The 18331-nt window shown below is 48.7% G+C and overlaps 1 protein-coding gene and 1 long non-coding RNA gene across 4 annotated transcripts in view; both read right to left on the bottom strand.

Moving 5' to 3' along the window:
• Positions 1-18331, bottom strand: part of ADAMTSL3 (ADAMTS like 3) — a 353901-nt gene that overhangs the window by 63559 nt on the left and 272011 nt on the right. For all 3 annotated transcript variants that reach the window (XM_086711720.1, XM_086711719.1, XM_086711721.1), the window contains 2 exons: positions 13320-13473; positions 2104-3175 (listed from right to left, as the gene is read on the bottom strand). In XM_086711720.1, coding sequence (XP_086567846.1) covers positions 2104-3175; positions 13320-13473 — 1226 coding nt within the window. The remainder of the gene's footprint in view (positions 1-2103; positions 3176-13319; positions 13474-18331) is intronic.
• LOC147580492 (uncharacterized) lies at positions 11267-13313 on the bottom strand. Its single transcript, XR_015252982.1, has 2 exons — positions 12349-13313; positions 11267-12099 (listed from the first exon to the last, which is right to left on the bottom strand). It is a non-coding gene; the product is annotated as an uncharacterized LOC147580492 (long non-coding RNA).

Genomic DNA, 18331 nt, shown 5'->3' with positions numbered 1-18331 from the left:
CCTTAAGGTTATTTCTAAATGGATTAATAAACAGACACTTCAAATGTTTCTTTGTTTTAATTTCTAATATGGTAAATATCGATAGCTGTAACTCACATTAACAGAAACTCTCTGGGCTTCTCAGAGAAGTTTTTAAAGTTCTTTAGGTTCAAAAGCGTCCGAAGGCCAAAAGATTTGTGAACTGCTAAGCTAGTCAGTTGATCTGCAAAGTTTATTCCACTTCGAAAACTTCCTTAACGCTCTTGTGTCCAGAGTTCCAGGAGGGAAAAATGAAGAAGTTAGATTTGCTCTACCTTTTCATTCTAAGAGACAGCCTAATAATTTATTATAAAAACTTGAGTTTTACCTAGATTTTTTCTGATGTTTCACATTTTAGGCTCAACACACTAAAAGACACGATGAAAATAAAGTCTGCATTTTTAAAGTACCTTCTGGGTCTGCAAAACAATTTAACATCTGCTGTTTTGTTTCTTTTTTTTTTTTTTTTTCTTTTTTTTTCTTTTTTTTTTTTTAATTTTTTTTTTTTTCAACGTTTATTTATTTCTGGGACAGAGAGAGACAGAGCATGAACGGGGGAGGGGCAGAGAGAGAGGGAGACACAGAATCAGGAACAGGCTCCAGGCTCTGAGCCATTAGCCCAGAGCCTGACGCGGGGCTCGAACTCACGGACCGCGAGATCGTGACCTGGCTGAAGTCGGACGCTTAACCGACTGCGCCACCCAGGCGCCCCTGCTGTTTTGTTTCAACAATCCCCAGAGGCAGCTTGGGCTCTCTGAATGCAAATAAAGGGAAAGCAAAATGTCCCCCGTCCTGTGTACAAACAGCAAGACTTAGAGACAGTGAAGGATACAGAAATGTATCAATATCTGCCGTTCCCTGCTCTTTTACGTGAAATGAAGGAAACGTGATGTGTCTGTGCTGACGTGCGGGGTCATAATACAAAATATATGACTTAATATTGGGTTCTGAACATCTCAGAAATTTTGATCCTTATTTTTTGCAGCGATGGCAACGAATTTTATGACACAGAAAACTACTTCAGATTCTCAATCCTTCTATTAAGGCGATTCTTTGTGTGATACACAGATGCTGGAAGCGGTGACAGTGTTGAGGAGATCAGGTCCCTGGTTCCACCGGCCAAGAGTTAGTCTTGGGATTCTGTTGCTCAGTGACCTCATCAGACAACCGTTAACCCCTGCCCTGCCAACTCTTGTGAACTCCAATGAGGTGCCCTGTCTCCTAGGTAGAGAAAGGCCCCGTTGAGTTCTGCTTTGCAGTGCCTACGTAGTGCGGGGTTCCTGCAAGGGTGATTACTTTTTTGAGGCCTTCTATCGATTTTATTTCCTTTTTAGAGTTTATTTATTTTGAGAAAGAGAGAGAGCGCGAGCACACGAGAGGGGGAGGGACGGAGAGAGAGAATCCCAAGCAGACTCCGCGCCATGAGCACAGAGCCCAACGCAGGGCTCAAACTCATGAAACCTTGGTATCATTACCTGAGCCAAAATCAAGAGTTGCCACAGTGCCACCAGGCGCCCCATATTGATTTTATTTTTAAACATTCAGTGCTCTGCAAAGAGAGAGTCTATACGTGCTGAACTTCGGTCTGACTCTACCCAGTCTTGTATCACCCCTACGTGACAATGATCGGGATAGTACAGCTTAATTTTTAAAATTCCAGCCTGGGGGCGCCTGGGTGGCGCAGTCGGTTAAGCGTCCGACTTCAGCCAGGTCACGATCTCGAGATCCGTGAGTTCAAGCCCCACGTCAGGCTCTGGGCTGATGGCTCAGAGCCTGGAGCCTGTTTCCGATTCTGTGTCTCCCTCTCTCTCTGCCCCTCCCCCGTTCATGCTCTGTCTCTCTCTGTCCCAAAAATAAATAAACGTTGAAAAAAAAATTTTTTTTAAATAAATAAAATAAAATAAAATAAAATTCCAGCCTGTATGTGAAAAACACATCCTAACACGTTTATTTTTTTAAGTTTCTTTCCTAAAGAATCCTGTTGGACACACATTCTCAGGAGAAGGAATTTGAAAACCTTTTCAAGAAAACTGGGATGCCCATTAAGAAGGTATGACAAACGGAACACTGTATTCTTTTACTTACTTTTCTGAGGGTTTTAACAACGCCCCATCCTTGGTCCATGTATATGTGGCCTGAGTGGGGGTGACGGGCTCACACAGGATGTTGATGACCTCTGTCCGTTTTGTAATGTATACTGTATTTCCAATCCTCGAGTTTACCGTTTTATTAAATGAAACCGAGGTGGGCTGCCTTTGCCTCAGGAGGACAGGTCCCTTTGGCTGGAATGTCAGCTTGCCTGAGTTTCCTGCATTCGAGCCTTGGGGCACACTTCCTGTTGTCCCCCTTAGCTGAGCTGCGGGAGGCACCCCTTCCTGGACGCCCCTCCATGGCGGATGCCCTGGCTGTGCCTTAGCGAGCTCGGCCACCAGCTGATAGATCACCTGGGACGCAAGGTCACCACTGACCTCCTCGGTTTCCATGAGCTGACTCATGTTCCTTATCAGTTCGTCAAACTGGGCGGTCTCCATGCTGTACGCTCCCTGCTTAACGGCCGCTTCAAGCTGCTTATCCTTAAACTCCCAGGAGTGGGGGTTCCCCGCAGAAGTGCCACAGTGGCCCAACAGCGCTCTCAGGAAAGGCTGGTTATCAGCTTGGCCGTTGTCCGGATAAGGCTCATTTGTGTGACCCCACAATTGCCTCATTTTCTGCCAGGTGGAGCCCAAGCTATTGGCGTCGTTGTGGTCCGTCCCAGGCTGGTCCCTCACAGGCCCTCCGAGGGCCGGGGGCGCCACCAGCCTGTTGTCGGCACCGATGACCTTCAGAACAATGGTTTCTCGGGCAGGACCCGCGATGCACTGGTACATGCCGATGTCGGGCGCCGCGAGGCTGTGGATTTTTAGTGAGCCTGACTTGGTGATGCCGAGCCGCTTGGAGTTCTGCAGACAACGGCCATCCTTCTCCCACTGGATCAGAGATTTCTGGAATCGTCGTACTGGGCATTTAATAATCACAGACGTGTTGGGCAGCAAGTAGGCCCTGCTCCCAACGGTCAGGTTAATGCGCTTCTCCTCCCTCGTCTGAATATAGACTCTCTGGACACCGAGGATCTGGGGCCCCTGCTCACCAGGTTTTGTCTCCACCTCTGGTTTCATTTCTGCAGGGGGAAAAAAAAAAGAAAGAAAAGAAAATACGAACAAACATCTCAATAATAAAAGCTTTCTGACAGCAATCTTCCAAGGCTGATACGAGTCAACAGTTGTATTTTCTTTCCTCTTTTAAAACATCTGACAAGTAGAACACAGATAACAGTATGCACAAACATGGAGTGCTGGAGCAGCAAGGAACACAAGTTTGGATGAAGGGCATGAAAACACGTAAATTATTTTGCAAAGCCCTGGTTTGGGGAGCTGTGACGTTAAATGTTTCCATCGATAAGGGGATGTCTGATATTTTGGGCCATCACCACCCGGTAGGTATGAGCCTTTGGGGAGTTAATATATGGCTTGGCCAGAGACACGTCAGCTATGGGAGAGAAAGGGAGAGTGGAGAAGTGAGAGAAAGCATCCGAAAGATCTTAAGGTGACTATGAGGCTGGCCAATGGCTGACGACCCGAGCGGGTCCGTTAAACTAGCAGGGCCCGAAGAAGCACGTGGTCTAAGAAGAAGAGAGAGAATGGGCACTGAGTTTGGATCTTAGCTCTGCCCCTCGGACAAGTCATTGGATCTCTGATCCTCAATTTTCTCGCCTAGAAAACGTGGGCAGGGGGCCTGGGGGGCTCAGCCGGTTAAGCATCTGACTTCAGCTCAGGTCACGATCTCGAGGTTCTTGAGTTCGAGCCCTGCGTTGGGCTCTGTGCTGACAGCTCGGAGCCTGGAGCCTGCTTCGAATTTTGTCTCCCTTTCTCTCTCTCTGCCCCTCCCCTGCTCATGCTCTGCCTCTCTCAAAAATAAACATTAAAAACAATTCAGAAAACGTGACTAGTGCCAGTGCCTTCATCAGAGGCGTGTGAAAGTATGGTTGGGCATTCACACCAAATGCGTGCACAGTAGTGGGCACACAATACGCTCTCACATACGACCACTGTGGCCCTGACACCTGACAATGGGAGGTGTGGCCAGAAAGCAGCGGGGCAGTGCCAGAGGGGATGAGACATAGGGCTGGCTCTAGCATGTTCCTGGATGTGGCCTCCAGTTAATGGCCGTGAGCCAAAGAGGAGGCACCTTAGGTCTCTCCTTTGGAAGAAGAGCCCACAGAAAGGCCTCAGTGTGCCCCGGGATGGCTTGGAAGTGAGGGAGGGGTGATGTGGGGGGAAGTCTGGGGCCTCTTTGATGATGTACTTAGGTCCACAGGCACACAGAGGATTGGGAGCACCAGGGAGTGATAGAAGAGACTGGACTCTGGTCAGAGGTATTGCTGGATTCAGGACATGGGATTGGGGGCCTCATTACCTTGAAGGATCCCGGTTAGGGGTCCTCCTGGCTGAGGCACTGGCAAGGAAACACTAGGAGAAAAGTCAGAGTAGGTCTCCACTTAGATGGCCCTCTCAGGCCTGACCCTGGTTTTCCAGAATAACTCTTGGAGTCCTCCTGGGTGGCTCATGAGCCCCGTGAGGGTCTAGCTGCCGGCTGGGCTGCGGCGGGACCAGTGCGATCAGGAAAACAACAGGGGTGGACCCACAATTTCTGTGGCAGAGGATGTCCTTGGTGAGGGACAGGCATAATGAGCTTGCATGCGAACCCCACAGAGATGGAGTCAGCAGGTGAGGACTTGTCCAGGGCTCTGCCCGTGGATGATCGTCAGCTCGGGTCTAAGTGGAACTGGACGACCTGCCACGCACCCCGCCTTCCCCACCGGATACAATCTCCACAGAGGGTGTCAAGTTCACCCCAGACACTTGAGGCACAGAGGTGTTCTTTCAGGTGGTAGCACAGAATTTTGAACGTACTGTTGTTCAACCGCGATCAAAACCAGGCAAAAAAAAAAAAAATGTATGGATTCACTGGTAGATTTACAGCTCATCCATTATTACAGGCAGAGATGCTGTCCAAAACTCAACAATGTGCACAGCAAGGGTGCCACCAACCAGAAGCAACGGCGGCTGTAGCGCTGGAGTGGGGTCCCGCTGTCACACTACTCTCAGAGTGTCCCCTCCGTCATAGTTAGATTATGGGGAGGTCAGGTGGCTCCTGCCTGCGGAGCTCTCAAACTTTGCTCCTGCTAGAAACATCCGTTATTATTATTATTTTTAATCTCGATGCCCCGGGACCCATCCCCAGAACTTCTGACCTATGGGGAACAGCCGGGGCCCTACGAATTTTTTTAAGCTCTCCAGGTGCCTGAAAGGTGCAGCAAAGTTTGAGAACCACTGTCCCCACGCCTACCACTGGGTGAAACCAAGGCAGCAGAGAAAGGTGTTCCTGACCCCACTTCTTTTATTGAAGGACAATGTGATGGGATGTTGCTGGTCAAGAGGGAAGGAGAGATAAGAGGTAGCAGCCATGTTTTCTGTGCGAACCCTGCCAAAGTCTTTACAACATGCGGAGCCTTCTGGAAGAAGACTGTAGGAGGATTTCTCTCTGGCCTCAGCCTCAGGAATCATCACACTTAACTCTGAGGGATTAGTTCGTGTCCTGTCCAGTGAATGCAGAACGGTGTCATGGACCAGCCTGCTTTTTCAAGATTGCTGTTACGGCGACAAGTATAGAGCCAAATCTGTGCTCGTGCACTAACAGGAGAGTCCAGTTCAAGGCATAATCATGTATTAGCCTTGTCTTCCTTTCTTATTCCTTAGATGCTTCTAGTTTTACTTATCTGGTCACGTTTTATAAATACGTAACAGTGGCCTATTGTTGTCACAAGGCCGGGTATGTATATGTGTGCACGTCTGCATATATATCTGTATATCTACCTATACAGAGCTCTTACAATTATTTTAAAGGCCTATTTGAACACCCTGCCTGGTCCCTGGTCCCTTGGAGGTGGACAGTGGAAAAGATGGATGTGCACATGGATGGCTTCAAAGTCACAACACAAACTGGGTCCAAGTCAGGGTTTTTGTCTTGTTTCGTTTTTTTAAGTGGGCTCCACGCCCAGCAAGGAGGCCAATGTGGGGCTTGAGCCCCCAACCCTGAGATTAAGGCCTGAGCTAGATCAAGAGTTGGACATTCAACCGACTGAGCCACCCAGGCACCCCTAGAGTCAGGTTTTTAAATTCAGGCACCGGAGGGTGTGAGGAGACTGACTATTTGGGGGGTAGCCGTGCTGCTAAGGATGAGGTCATAGCTTGGACGTTCCTGCACTTCCTGGGACGCAGAAGGCCACGTGGAAAGGAAGCACGTCCGTGTAGCTGAATGGTGGTCTGAGGGGATGATCTGAGGCTGGTATAAACCCACACAGTACCCCGATGCTCTAGAAGCAAGCATGGACGGGGGTTCTAAGCACCTTTAGGTCCACTGGTGGCCAGATGTCCCTCAGCTGAGCCCGAGGCTTAAACTAGATGGGGCCCTGACTCCTTCTAAGACAGCCTGGGGAGCCTGCAGGTGGCAGGCGGCATTCGGCCTTGGTGAGGAACCCGCCCAAGTGGTGGGTGAGCCACGTGAGGGCCAACTGCTCCCTCTGGCTGCCTGCCCATCTGCTGGAAGGTAGGTGGTGTGGCCCCAGCCGGTCCCATCCTCACCCTGCTGTGGCAAGGGCTCACGCTGGGTACAGAGCATATTAGGAGCAGGTGTGCCTGGGGAGCGACCCGGGGTTCGGGCCCTGCCAGGCTGCCGGGTTCCACAGCCTGGACCTACTCTCCTATTGGGACTCCCGTGAGTTCCTCTGGAGAAGTGCCTGGAGCATGACATCATCGGACACGGCGTCTGGGCAAGAACTGGTCTGGCCTTGGGCGACTGCATCCTCCTGCCCCTGGACACACCCCTGAACTACAAGTCTGGCCCAGCCTGATCAGGTACGAGCCTCACCTGCTGTGCGGAGAGTGGCTTTCTCTTCCTCCTCTAAGCTTTTCCTTGGGCGACCCTGCGGATGCAATGAGCAACTGTGGGCTGTCTAGTCTAGCTGCTCTGGTTTGTGCGCTCTATCTATCAGGTCTCGTTTATCTGGTCTAGTTGATCACATCTAGTCTATCAGGCCTATCAGTCTAGCTTATGGAGGCCTAGTGTATCAGCCCTAGTTTGTCAGTTCTAGATTATCAGGTTTAGTTTATCTGTCTAGCCTGGACCTCTATTCACTGCTTCCCAGAAATCTCTTCCTGGTACCTCAAGTTAAAAAAAATTTTTTTTTTAACGTTTATTTATTTTTGAGAGACAGAGACAGAGCATGAGCAGGGGAGGGGCAGAGAGAAAGGGAGACACAGAATCCCACGCAGGCTCCAGGCCCCAAGCTGTCAGCACAGAGACCAACACGGGGCTCAAACCCACAGACTGCGAGTTCATGACTTGAGCCAAGGTCGGACGCTTCACCGACTAAGCCGCCCTCAAGTTTAAAACATTAGAATCTAAACTCATTATGTCTGCCTCCCATCCCATCCCAGTATCCTCCTCTTCCTGTGCTCCCTGAGTGAATGGCATCACTTTCCCCCAGTTACCCCAAGTCAGAAACCAGAAAGTCAGTGTGAGGCCTCCCTGCCCAGCGGCGCGCTGGCCCTACCTCTCACGGGCTCTCAGGTCAGCGAGCTTGTTGCTACCTGTCCCCAACTCTGCATTCAACCATATCACATCAGCAGCCGGAAGCCAACCACGATGGCAGTCCTCGCTGGGCAGAAATCAGCAAAGGTAACAAAGGGTTGCTACCCTCCCTCCTCACCACCCTCTGCCCCAGAGCTGGCCATTAAATGCGTACAAGCACTCCCCTGCCCTTGGGCCGTGGCCCCCAGCCCCGGGTACTAAGGCGGGATGTCTGCGGCATCGTGGGGCTCCGCCCTGGCACTCTCTCACCTAGAAACTGCCAGAGTCCCACCCCCAGACTCCCAGCCTGCACCCTCGTATTTATCCAATGTATCCACATAGCTGTTGGAGTAAATGAACCAAAATAAAACCTGACCGCCTCATCTCCTTCTTGGATAAAATCTAAACTTCTTAGCATAGAGTCCCAACACCCTCTACAGCTACGTTCTCAAGCTTTCTCTTTTGTCATAGCCTTGAACCTATGTTCTAATCTCACGGTATTTCTTACGGTTTCCCCGGACATACAAGTCCATTTGACACCCCCTACCTTTGTCTCCTGTGTCCTCCCCAGTGTGGGTCTGGAGAATGGATGCCCATCTTTCAGAACCCTGCCCAAGGGAGCCTCCTCCGTGAAACCTTTCCTGACCTCCCCCACCCCCCCGGTTGGCATTGGCCTTCCGCATTCTATCACGGCACTCATGGCACTTTCCTGGTCTCATTTCTCTACGCAGATTTCTCTCCCACTGGACCATGAGCTCTTAATCACAAGAGAATGTGTCTTCCGCTTTGTATCATAACATCTGAGACACAGCAGCACTTGGTGAATGGCTGCATAAAGAATAAGGAAATGCTGTCATCGTGTGTTCTATGCTAGAGTCCAAGGTGTGTGTGGGAGGCGGGAGAGCTAACAAGGCAGAGCCTTGGGAGAGGGAGAGAGGGTCTCAGGGAGAGACCCTGAGCTGCAGAGAAATGAGTGTGTTCGAGACAGCCCTGGGAAGGGATGGGGTGTATACGCTGTCAGCCTGGCTGTCTCCCCCTGCCCCAACCATCCTGATCTCAGTACTTTGACAACAAATACGAATCTGTTTCACCAAAACTCAGGAACCCTAGAAACCTGGAGCCATAATTAAAAAAAAAAAAAAGTCTAAAATCAGGGCGCCTGGGTGGCTCGGTCGGCTCCGGCATCCGACTTCTGCTCAGGTCGTGATCTTGCGGTTCGTGGGTTCGAGCCCCGCGTCGGGCTCTGCACTGACAGCCGGAGCCTGCTTCGGTTCCCGTCTCGCTCTCTTTCTGCCCCTCCCCAGCTTGTGCTTTCTCTCTGTCTCAAAAATAAAGAATGTCAAAATAAAATTTAAAAAGTCTACAATCAAATACTACATTTCCGTTATGTTTCTCCCCCCTTCAGATCCCTAATTAGAAGACAAGACTTCCAACAGCAATATGAAGAGAATCCAAGTCCGAGATATTTGAAAAGCAACTCTATGGGTGGAAGTCATGATAAGCACTTTGGGGGGGCCTCGATGGAGAAGTCCAGGGCTACTGTGTACCTGCCCCACTCAAGTACCCTGCACCCTCCTGGGACAGAAGACACAAGTTGCTCTGTTACAACGTGTCCTGTCTTCAAAGCTGTGACAGGAATTAAAGGGATGCATTAAAAATAACTAATATTTTGAGCCTTCAGTCAGCGTCTGGCATTGCTTCTAAGCACTTTATAGGTATTACGTCTCAGAGCAATCGTACAAGGTAGATGAAATTACTATTCCCATTTTGCAGATGAGAACATAGAGCCTGGCAGAGATTAGGTAACTTGCCTGATGTCACAGGGCGAGGCAACGGCTGGGATTGTAACTCGGGGGGTTGTATTACCTTCCAGAGAAGGTTCCACTGAGAAAGATCGTGGGGGAAGGCAGGGTTTGCGTTGGTCTTTCAGGAATAAGAAGAATGTCAGTTGCTAGATATGGCGGGAGAAAGAATTCAAGAAACGATCAAAGTCTGGAGTGGGGGGAGGCAGGGAACGTAGGGGGGACCCAGGCAGGGGTATAACCGGACCGTGTGGTGCTCAAGACATCTCTCCCACCCGCCCTCCACCCAACTGCCCATGAATATGGTCAAAATGAAGATCAACAAAACTCATTCATCCAAAGAGGATGGGTTGGGGATGCCTGGGGGGCTCAGGTGGTTGAGCATTGGATTCTTGATCATGACTCAGGTCGCGATCACGCTTCGTGGCCTCAATCCCGCATCAGGCTCTGCTCCGACAGCACAGATCCTGCTTGGGTTTCTCTCTCTCCCTTTCTCTCTGCCCCTCCCCAGCTGACGCTGTCTGTCTGTCTCTCTCTCTGTCTCAAAAATAATAGTTAATGGGGTGCCTGAGTGGCTCAGTCGGTCGAGCGACCGACTTCGGCTCAGGTCATGATCTCACAGTTCGTGAGTTCGAGCCCCGAGGCGGGTTCTGTGCTGACAGCTCGGAGCCTGGAGTCTGCTAAGGATTCTGTGTCTCCCTCTCTCTCTGCCCCTCCCCTGCTCACGCTCTGTGTCTCTCTGTCTCTCAATAATAAATAAACGTTAAAAAATTAAAAAAAAATAATAGTTAAAAAAATAAACAAAGAGGATGGGTTTTAGTTAAACTGGAGGCACCAGTTAGGATGCTTAGGGAGAGGTGGGGGCTTGAAAGGGAATAAAGATCACAGCACAGGTGGACTCGGTCTTTCTCGTCTTCAGGCCCCTTCCAATCATGCAGGGGTCGGGCCCACAAAGAAGACCACACATTTTCAATCTTGGGGGGCAGATGGGGCAGAAATGAGGTGAAGGGGGGCGGAAAGTCAGAGGACGTTATGGCAGATAGGCCTTGCTATTCCCAGTGGAATAAAAGACGAGTCCATCAACAGAGAAGTGGGAAATTAGGAGTTGCAGTAGTTAACAGAGAAATGGGAAACGCAGTAGTTAACAATAGCTTCTATGGTGAATGTCTAAGGAATTCTTAGGAAACACGGGGGAAAAGAAAAACACTCGATGCCCAGGTAAATCAGCATGAGCACGAAGAATGTGATGCTATTTCCTTCAGCAAATCCTAGTAGCTCAGACCGGGGAACCCAAAGCCAAACAAATATCACCTGAAAAGTAAAGCCAGAGTTGGAGTAGGTGATCGAGGCAGGGGGTGCAGAGCGAGCAAGAATACTGCAGTGAGGCTTTAACCGCTGCACGTGATGCCCTGGAAGCTACGTCGAGGGCAGAGTTGGCGCTGAGCGCAGGGTGGCGGGCGGGTGGGGGGAAGCAGGGAAGACGTCAGACCGCAGGGGTCCGGAGGACCTGTGAGCCCCTGAGCGCACCTCCTGGCTCCAGGAAGAAGAGGATGCCCCATCACGGTGCAAAGGGAGAAGCCAGATTTCAGCAAGCAAAGGCCACTGAGCAAAGGTGATGGCGGGAGCCAGGCCACGGAGGAAGCCGAGGCCCCGCTGGGGTGAGGCTGGGAGCGGGCGTTCCCCTCCCTTCTCTGCCTTCCATGCCCCATGCGTTTGGCAAGCCAGGGAATGGGGTGGGGAAAGAGAAGTATCAGCGTCCTTTTGTTTGCTTTTTTCGCTCTCTCTAAAACTTGTAATTTTACCCTGCTCTGCGCTGCACGCCGTGACAGTTTCTAAGTTCACCTGCACCACGTGGCGCGCCACATGCTGCGATGATCTTCGAGGAAGCGCCTGGACGCCTTGACGTTCGCTCTCCTCGAAGGCGGCTTGCGGTCTAAGCGCACCGCCATATGCAACTGTCCACAATTACTAAAAACCAAGTCGATAAGCACTTTGAAGGACGACCCTGTGCCCTAGGCCACAGGCATTCTTAAATTCCAGGACACGATGGAACGTGGAGTCTCAAGAGTTTGAAAATCTGTTCTCAAAGAATTCCCAAGGGAAAAAGTTAACGTTGTCTATCAATCAGCATAAAGAGGCAGCTAAGACTGTGGACTCAGGAATCACACAGACCTGTGGTCAAACAGGCCAAGGCGTCCAACCGGCAGCTACGGGTCTTCGGTCAAGCCTCATACGTTCTCTAAGTCTTGGGTTCCTCATCTCTAAATGGGAATAATATGTGTCTCACAAATTGCTGGGGGCTGAATGGCTTAGTGCATGCGAGGAGTTCCAACCAATAAATGCTCAATTAACAGCCAAAAAGAGCCTCCACTTCTTTTTTTTAAGTTGTAACTGTTTTTTTTAAACTTTGCCTTATGAGTTTCTCCCAGAAAGTTGTGGGTAAATTTGGATTTTATATCTAAGGATTTTTTTTTCCCTTAAGCAGCATGAACATAATAGTTAATTTCTGATTTTTTTTTCTTACCATAAGCTCAGGAGGGTACCTGAGGTAATTAATATTACTTTACAGGTGAGTCATTGATCACAGTGAAAAACAAAGCAAGAGGGGCGCCTGGGTGGTGCAGTCGGTTAAACGTCCGACTTCAGCCAGGTCAAGATCTCACGGTCCGTGAGTTCGAGCCCCGCGTCGGGCTCTGGGCTGATGGCTCAGAGCCTGGAGCCTGTTTCCGATTCTGTGTCTCCCTCTCTCTCTGCCCCTCCCCCGTTCATGCTCTGTCTCTCTCTGTCCCAAAAATAAATAAACGTTGAAAAAAAAATTAAAAAAAAAAAAAAAAAAAGAAAAACAAAGCAAGAAACATACCCAGAAGCTGCACAGTCCTGGTATGGCTTTCCCCCTAGCTCCGAACTCCACCTCTCCTGGTTATTTTCATTTGCTGTAGGGCCAGCCCCCAACTCACTTGTTACCACCCATCATCCTACCTGGAACCCACAGAGGCATGTGTAAACATTCTCTCATCTACACTGAAAATACAGAGGAATGTGACATATGCATATTAGCTTTTGGATATAATGAAGCTACCCTATTAAGTCCTGAAGCTGAGCTTATCATTTAGAATTGAAGCAGTGTTTCATGTTTTCCTTGCTGGTTTCAGATTACAGTAAAACCTTGGTTTGCGAGCATAATTCATTCCAGAAACATGCCTGTCGTCAAAAGCACTTGTATAATCAAAGCGAAACTCAAGAGCCATTGGCTCAGGTATAAATCACGTGACATTCGGCATCATGTCCTACTCGTATTGTAAGACATCGCTCGTTTCTCAAGTTAACATTTATTCGAAATGTTTGCTCCTCTTGCGGAACCCTCGGAGAACAAGTTACTCACCGTGGTCCAAGGTTTTACTGTCTACACAAGAAGAGATGCTTGAATACCTAAACCTACTTAACTGTTCCACTCTCACTAGAATGGATCCGAACGCATCCTTGGCGAAGGAAACCGGAGACTGGTTTGGCGTCACTCTACAAGGAATACTCATGAATTAATCATAAGTGGAAGAAACCGTGCTCAAGCGAAGGAAGAAGGAAGTATAAACCCAAGCGAGGCCACAGAACAGAGGCCGTCTGTCAAGGTGGGTGGACATATTAAGGCCGGCTTGCCTTACAACTGTATCTCCTACTCAACACTGCACCGGCTGCTGCTCACAGCAATTCTGAGTTCTGCTTGGTCTGCTTTCCCCACAGATCAGAAATGTGCTGCTTTACGGGAAAGGAAGCCATCGGGACGAGAGGTACAGCACGGGCACACCCAGCGGAGCGTGGCCACTCCATACTTACTACTGCAGGCGGGCATCTGGCAAGATCTTACGAGAGGGGGCCCTGGGAGATCTCTGCACATCACCTCGCTGAGGGGGACGCGCCGGCCCTTGGCGGTCAGCCTCTGACACACCTGCTTTCTTCGCTGGGTTCCAACGCCACAGCTGACGGAACACTGCAAGGAGAAGCGTGCACCGGTCACATGGAGCGTCAGCCGACGACGCAGCCAACAGCCACGTCTCCACTGGGACAACAAGAGGGGCTGTACGTGCGGCTGCCGGTTCCTGGGCGCGAACGCCTCCTCTTTTTTATTTCTCTGTTATTTCACTCAGGTATACGTGGCACACAATGTTACATGAGCTCCAGGGGTACAACACAGCGATTGGACGAGTCGATCCGGTACTCCGTGCTCACCATGGCAAGTGCTGTCCCCTGCCGTCACCACACAATGTTCTCATGGTATCACTGACTGCATTCCCTACGCCATATTTTCATCCCCACTATTTTTTTTTTACTTATCTTTTATAATATGGGAAGTTTCCTCCTCTTCTTCCTTCCTTCCTTCCTCCTGAGACGGCAATTAATTTCCAGTAATCTCCCGTCATGAGGATTTTTTGGCATTGTGATTGATATCTGACTTATTTTTTAGCTATTTATTTATAAAGTAAGATAATTGTGCTTTAAAAAAAAAAAGATACATACCCACAACCAAGACTTCAAGAAATAAACACAAAAGGAAAGTTTGTTTTTTGTTTTTTAAAAAAAAACCCGCTCCGGGGCGCCTGGGTGGCGCAGTCGGTTAAGTGTCCGACTTCAGCCAGGTCACGATCTCGCGGTCCCTGAGTTCGAGCCCCGCGTCAGGCTCTGGGCTGATGGCTCAGAGCCTGGAGCCTGTTTCCGATTCTGTGTCTCCCTCTCTCTCTGCCCCTCCCCCGTTCATGCTCTGTCTCTCTCTGTCCCCAAAATAAACGTTGAAAAAAAAAATTAAAAAAAAAAAAAAAACCCCGCTCCAACTGCTTCACATAAAGTCACATTAATATTTGGTCATCCATGTGTGTATAACATTGATATTTGATAATCACTGTGTGTACATGCAATTTTAATTGAAAAATGTAATGCAGTTTCATTAGGTGTATTAGAAAAAAAGGGAACTAAAGTAGAATTAAAAGAGATGTTGAGGGACGCCTGGGTGGCTCAGTCAGGTAAGCATCTGACTCTTGATTTCAGCTCAGGTCATGATTTCATGGTTCATGGGGTCGAGCCCCCAGTCGGGTTCTGTGCTGACAGTGTGGAGCCTGCTTGGGATTCTCTCTCTTCCACTCTCTCTGCCCCTCCCCCTCTTGCACACTCTCTCAAAATAAGTAAACCTAAAAACATTTTTTTTATAAAATTAATTTCTTAAAAAAAAAAAGGTGAATGTCTGACCTTTTTTTTTTTTTTTTTTCACCCTGGCAATGAATTCCCAAAAAGAACCCTCTAATGTTCAGAAAGAAAATTAAAAAAACAAAAATTGTAGAAACCAACAAGATATTTAGATGATTGTTTTTAATGACATGTTTGGACTTAGGAGAGTATCTACTGGCTAGGAAAGATGAGGAAATAAACCCGTTCATTCCTGCCACCTCTTCCTTCCAAACCTCCAGGTAGCATTCATGATGCTGTCCAGGTAACGTCAGGGTTTCTGATACGTACATTCTGTTCTGAGATGTCATTGCTGACTGTTCTTTTTTTTTTTTTTTTTTTTGATGTTTATTTTTGAGAGAGAGCACGTGTGATACAGAGAGGGGCAGAGAGGGAGAGAGAACCCCAAGCAGGCTCCCCACTGTCAGTGCAGAGCCTGACGTGGGACTCAAACCCACGAACCATGAGATCATGACCTGGGCCAAAATCAAGAGTCCGACGCTTCACCGACTGAGCCACCCAGGTGCCCCATTCTCTTTCATTTTCTGTTCCATTTGTTCTGTTCTTTTCAGAAATTCCAATGGGCTTGGGTGTGATCTCCTCTCTGTCTCCCACATCCATCACTGCCTCTGAAAACCAACTTCACATCTGTACTCTTTCTCCTATCCCTGTACGCGAGTCCTTCCAGCCTGCACACGGTATCTCGGTTTTCACTTTAATTTTGTTGTTGCTTGTAAGGTAACCTTGTATTTCTGCTCTCCTTAATTTTTCTTTTCTGTTGTTTTCCCCCCATGAATGTTCCAGTTATCTTTCCTCCTCCTTTTGTTGACTTACCATCTCCTTTTGAGCTCAAACCTAATTTTAAAGCCACCTTCCGCCCCGGACGCCATGACTGTAATTTTCTTGGGAACACAGACTCTACTTGTTGGAACTCTACTTGTTGGAACATCCCAAAGATGTTACCACCGTTCATGTGACCACTGCTTTCTGTTCCCTTCCCGGAGACCTGATTTCCTCCTTCGCCTTCAATTCCTCCCTCCCCCCGCCATCCCCCGATGGGGATGCCTAGGTTTTAGACTGGAGTCATGAGTGCAGCTGTTTGGGAACAACACGGGCAAGGGATGAGCAGTTTACCTCACTTGTGTATGACGCTCTGGCACCACAATTTCATTTCTGCTGCCCGCGTCCCTGTTCAGCTCTTGGCGTTCGAGTGGCTGGCGGGACTCCGAGAACCGTCTCTTCGATGACCGGCTCCCTGTGTGATAATACGGCCACCACACGCCACTTCATCTCTGGCTGCCCTCCTGGGTTGGGAGGCCTGCAATGCCGCATGTCCTTCGGCGCCACCTGGCCCATGGTTCCGCAGGGACACAAGGGCAGCTCCGGGTCTAGCCCTCGTCTGTTCTCTGTAGTCAAAGGACTGTTGAATGGGCCTTGGAGGGCTGTCCCGCGTCCTCCCGGGGGGATCTACACTGCACTCGGCACCTGAGGGATTTCTGCCAGGCTCCCTTCTTGTTTGGGGCCAGATGTTACGGTCTTTGGCAGGTGCGTTCCATGATTTACAGTTTGGGATTGCGGCCACTTCATTGTTCACTGAAGACAGAGTGTTCCCTCTCTTCCATTCTCTTTGTGGGTTTTATGTTGAGTTTCAAAGGAGGGGAATGCAATTTTCTTTTAAAATCCTTGATGGGGCGCCTGGGTGGCTTGGTCGGTTAAGCGTCCGACTTCGGCTCAGATCATGATCTCACGGTCCGTGAGTTCGAGCCCCGTGTCGGGCTCTGTGCTGACCGCTCAGAGCCTGGAGCCTGTTTCGGATTCTGTGTCTCCCTCTCTCTCTGCCCCTCCCCTGTTCATGCTCTGTCTCTCTCTGTCTCAAAAATAAATAAACATTAAAATAAATTAAAATCCTTGAGTGTCCTCTTTAACAGAAAGCCCTAAACTATTAATATTTTCAGTACAGAGAAAAGCTTTTCGTATGCTTTTGAATAAATAACTTAACACTGCCATTTGCCACGTTATGATTTGTTTTTTTTTTTTAACCAAGTCACATCATCATCTAGGAGTCTCCCATATAATAACAAATTAACGTCAACTTTTAAATTTTGGTTCATGTAACAGTGAGTAACATCACTGCCAGTCTCCACTCATAAGCCATTTCTAATGATAAATACAGGATTATTTCCCCCTCCCCATCATGAATGGGAGCATCCTTTGCAAACCCCTCTTCGGGATGGAGGTCTGATGTGACCTCGTGTCTACTAAGTTCAAAGTTAGGGTGCCATTAGAGAATGTTCCCAACTCAGAGAGAGAGAAAGTGACAGAATCAGTGCAATAAATTACAGTTCACAGAGCAGCAACCATATGCCAAAGCTTCTACTATTTATGCCACAGAAATCTGGTAGATTCCTTTGGAAGAGCTCATGGGAACAACACACCCTGAGTTCTTACAACTTTGTAAGTACCTGTGACCTTTACACTTGGAGGTCACCTTGGGAGGCTGGAGAATCCTCGCCTCACATTTCCCTTCTCTTCGTTTGTTAAACATGTTGTTCCAATGTTTTCCCCTGTGAAGTGGCATTGGTGAGAAGTCTGATGTTAACTCAACTTTCTTTCCCTAGGAAGTGACCTGGCCTTTTCGCCTGGATATACAAATAACATTTTTCTTCATCTTTAAACTCCGGCACTTTTAGCAGAAGATGTCTTGACGTTGGCGGTACTAGGTCACTTCTCCTAGGGGCGTGGTGTGCCCTTTCAATACCGCGATTTGTGTTACATGGTGATTTTCTTTATAGTTTCGTTCTGTTGTTTTGGTTTTATTTTCTTGGAACTCTAGCAAATACTTACACGTTGGATTTTTCCCCTCCCTTCTATCTAATATTTTTTGCTTGGATTCTTCCTATTTCTCTTTGATTATTTTCAATTCCCTCCTTTCTACCACTTCTCTTACTACACTTCTTCCTAGTTTACTCTCCATTTCGGGAACCCTCCCTTAAGTTTTCTGGTTCTCTCCTGGACCACGTTAGCTCTTTTCCTTCACACCCCGGTTATTTATTCAGCTCATTTCCGGGCTTTTCTATTTCCGATCTGTTCCTGTGTATTTCTTAATTTCTCTTAGCTCGCTTCAAAATAGTAAGTTATATTTTCATCTGCATCAAGGCCACATTTCCATGATGTTGCTATGTTACTGACACTTTTACAGCATCTTTGTATGGGGTGTGCTGACACCCCTATTTAAATGAGATCTGTTTTTTCTGTACTTTTAGGAGAGTGTACTTTTAGGAGGTGGGAGTGTTTCAGGGTCCTTACTATTCCCTCTTCTGGTGTTAAGGAGAAGTAGTCAACAGTGTGGCCACAGTTCCGAGATTCCTATCTTCTGGACTCTTCCACGCCCAAGGGTCCGGGCATCCATCACTTCCGCTTTGTGTCCTGTCTCAGCTTGGATTACAATCGCGGCAGGTTTGCTGGGTATTTCTTCACACTCTTAAGGATATGTGTTCCCCTTGCGCTCTCCAGCCCTCTTAAGGCCCGCGTAGGTGTGCATGATGTCCCCTGCACTCAGCCACAGCCTGGCCCTGGAGTCCTCTCCCATCACTTACTGGTCTCAGACCCCGAGGGGTCACGTATGGTTGACT

This window comes from Puma concolor, chromosome B3, assembly GCF_028749965.1.
Source record: "Puma concolor isolate L17-30 chromosome B3, mPumCon1.1.hap2, whole genome shotgun sequence".
Lineage (NCBI taxonomy): Eukaryota > Metazoa > Chordata > Mammalia > Carnivora > Felidae > Puma > Puma concolor.
This window is presented reverse-complemented; position numbering and strand designations above follow the sequence as displayed.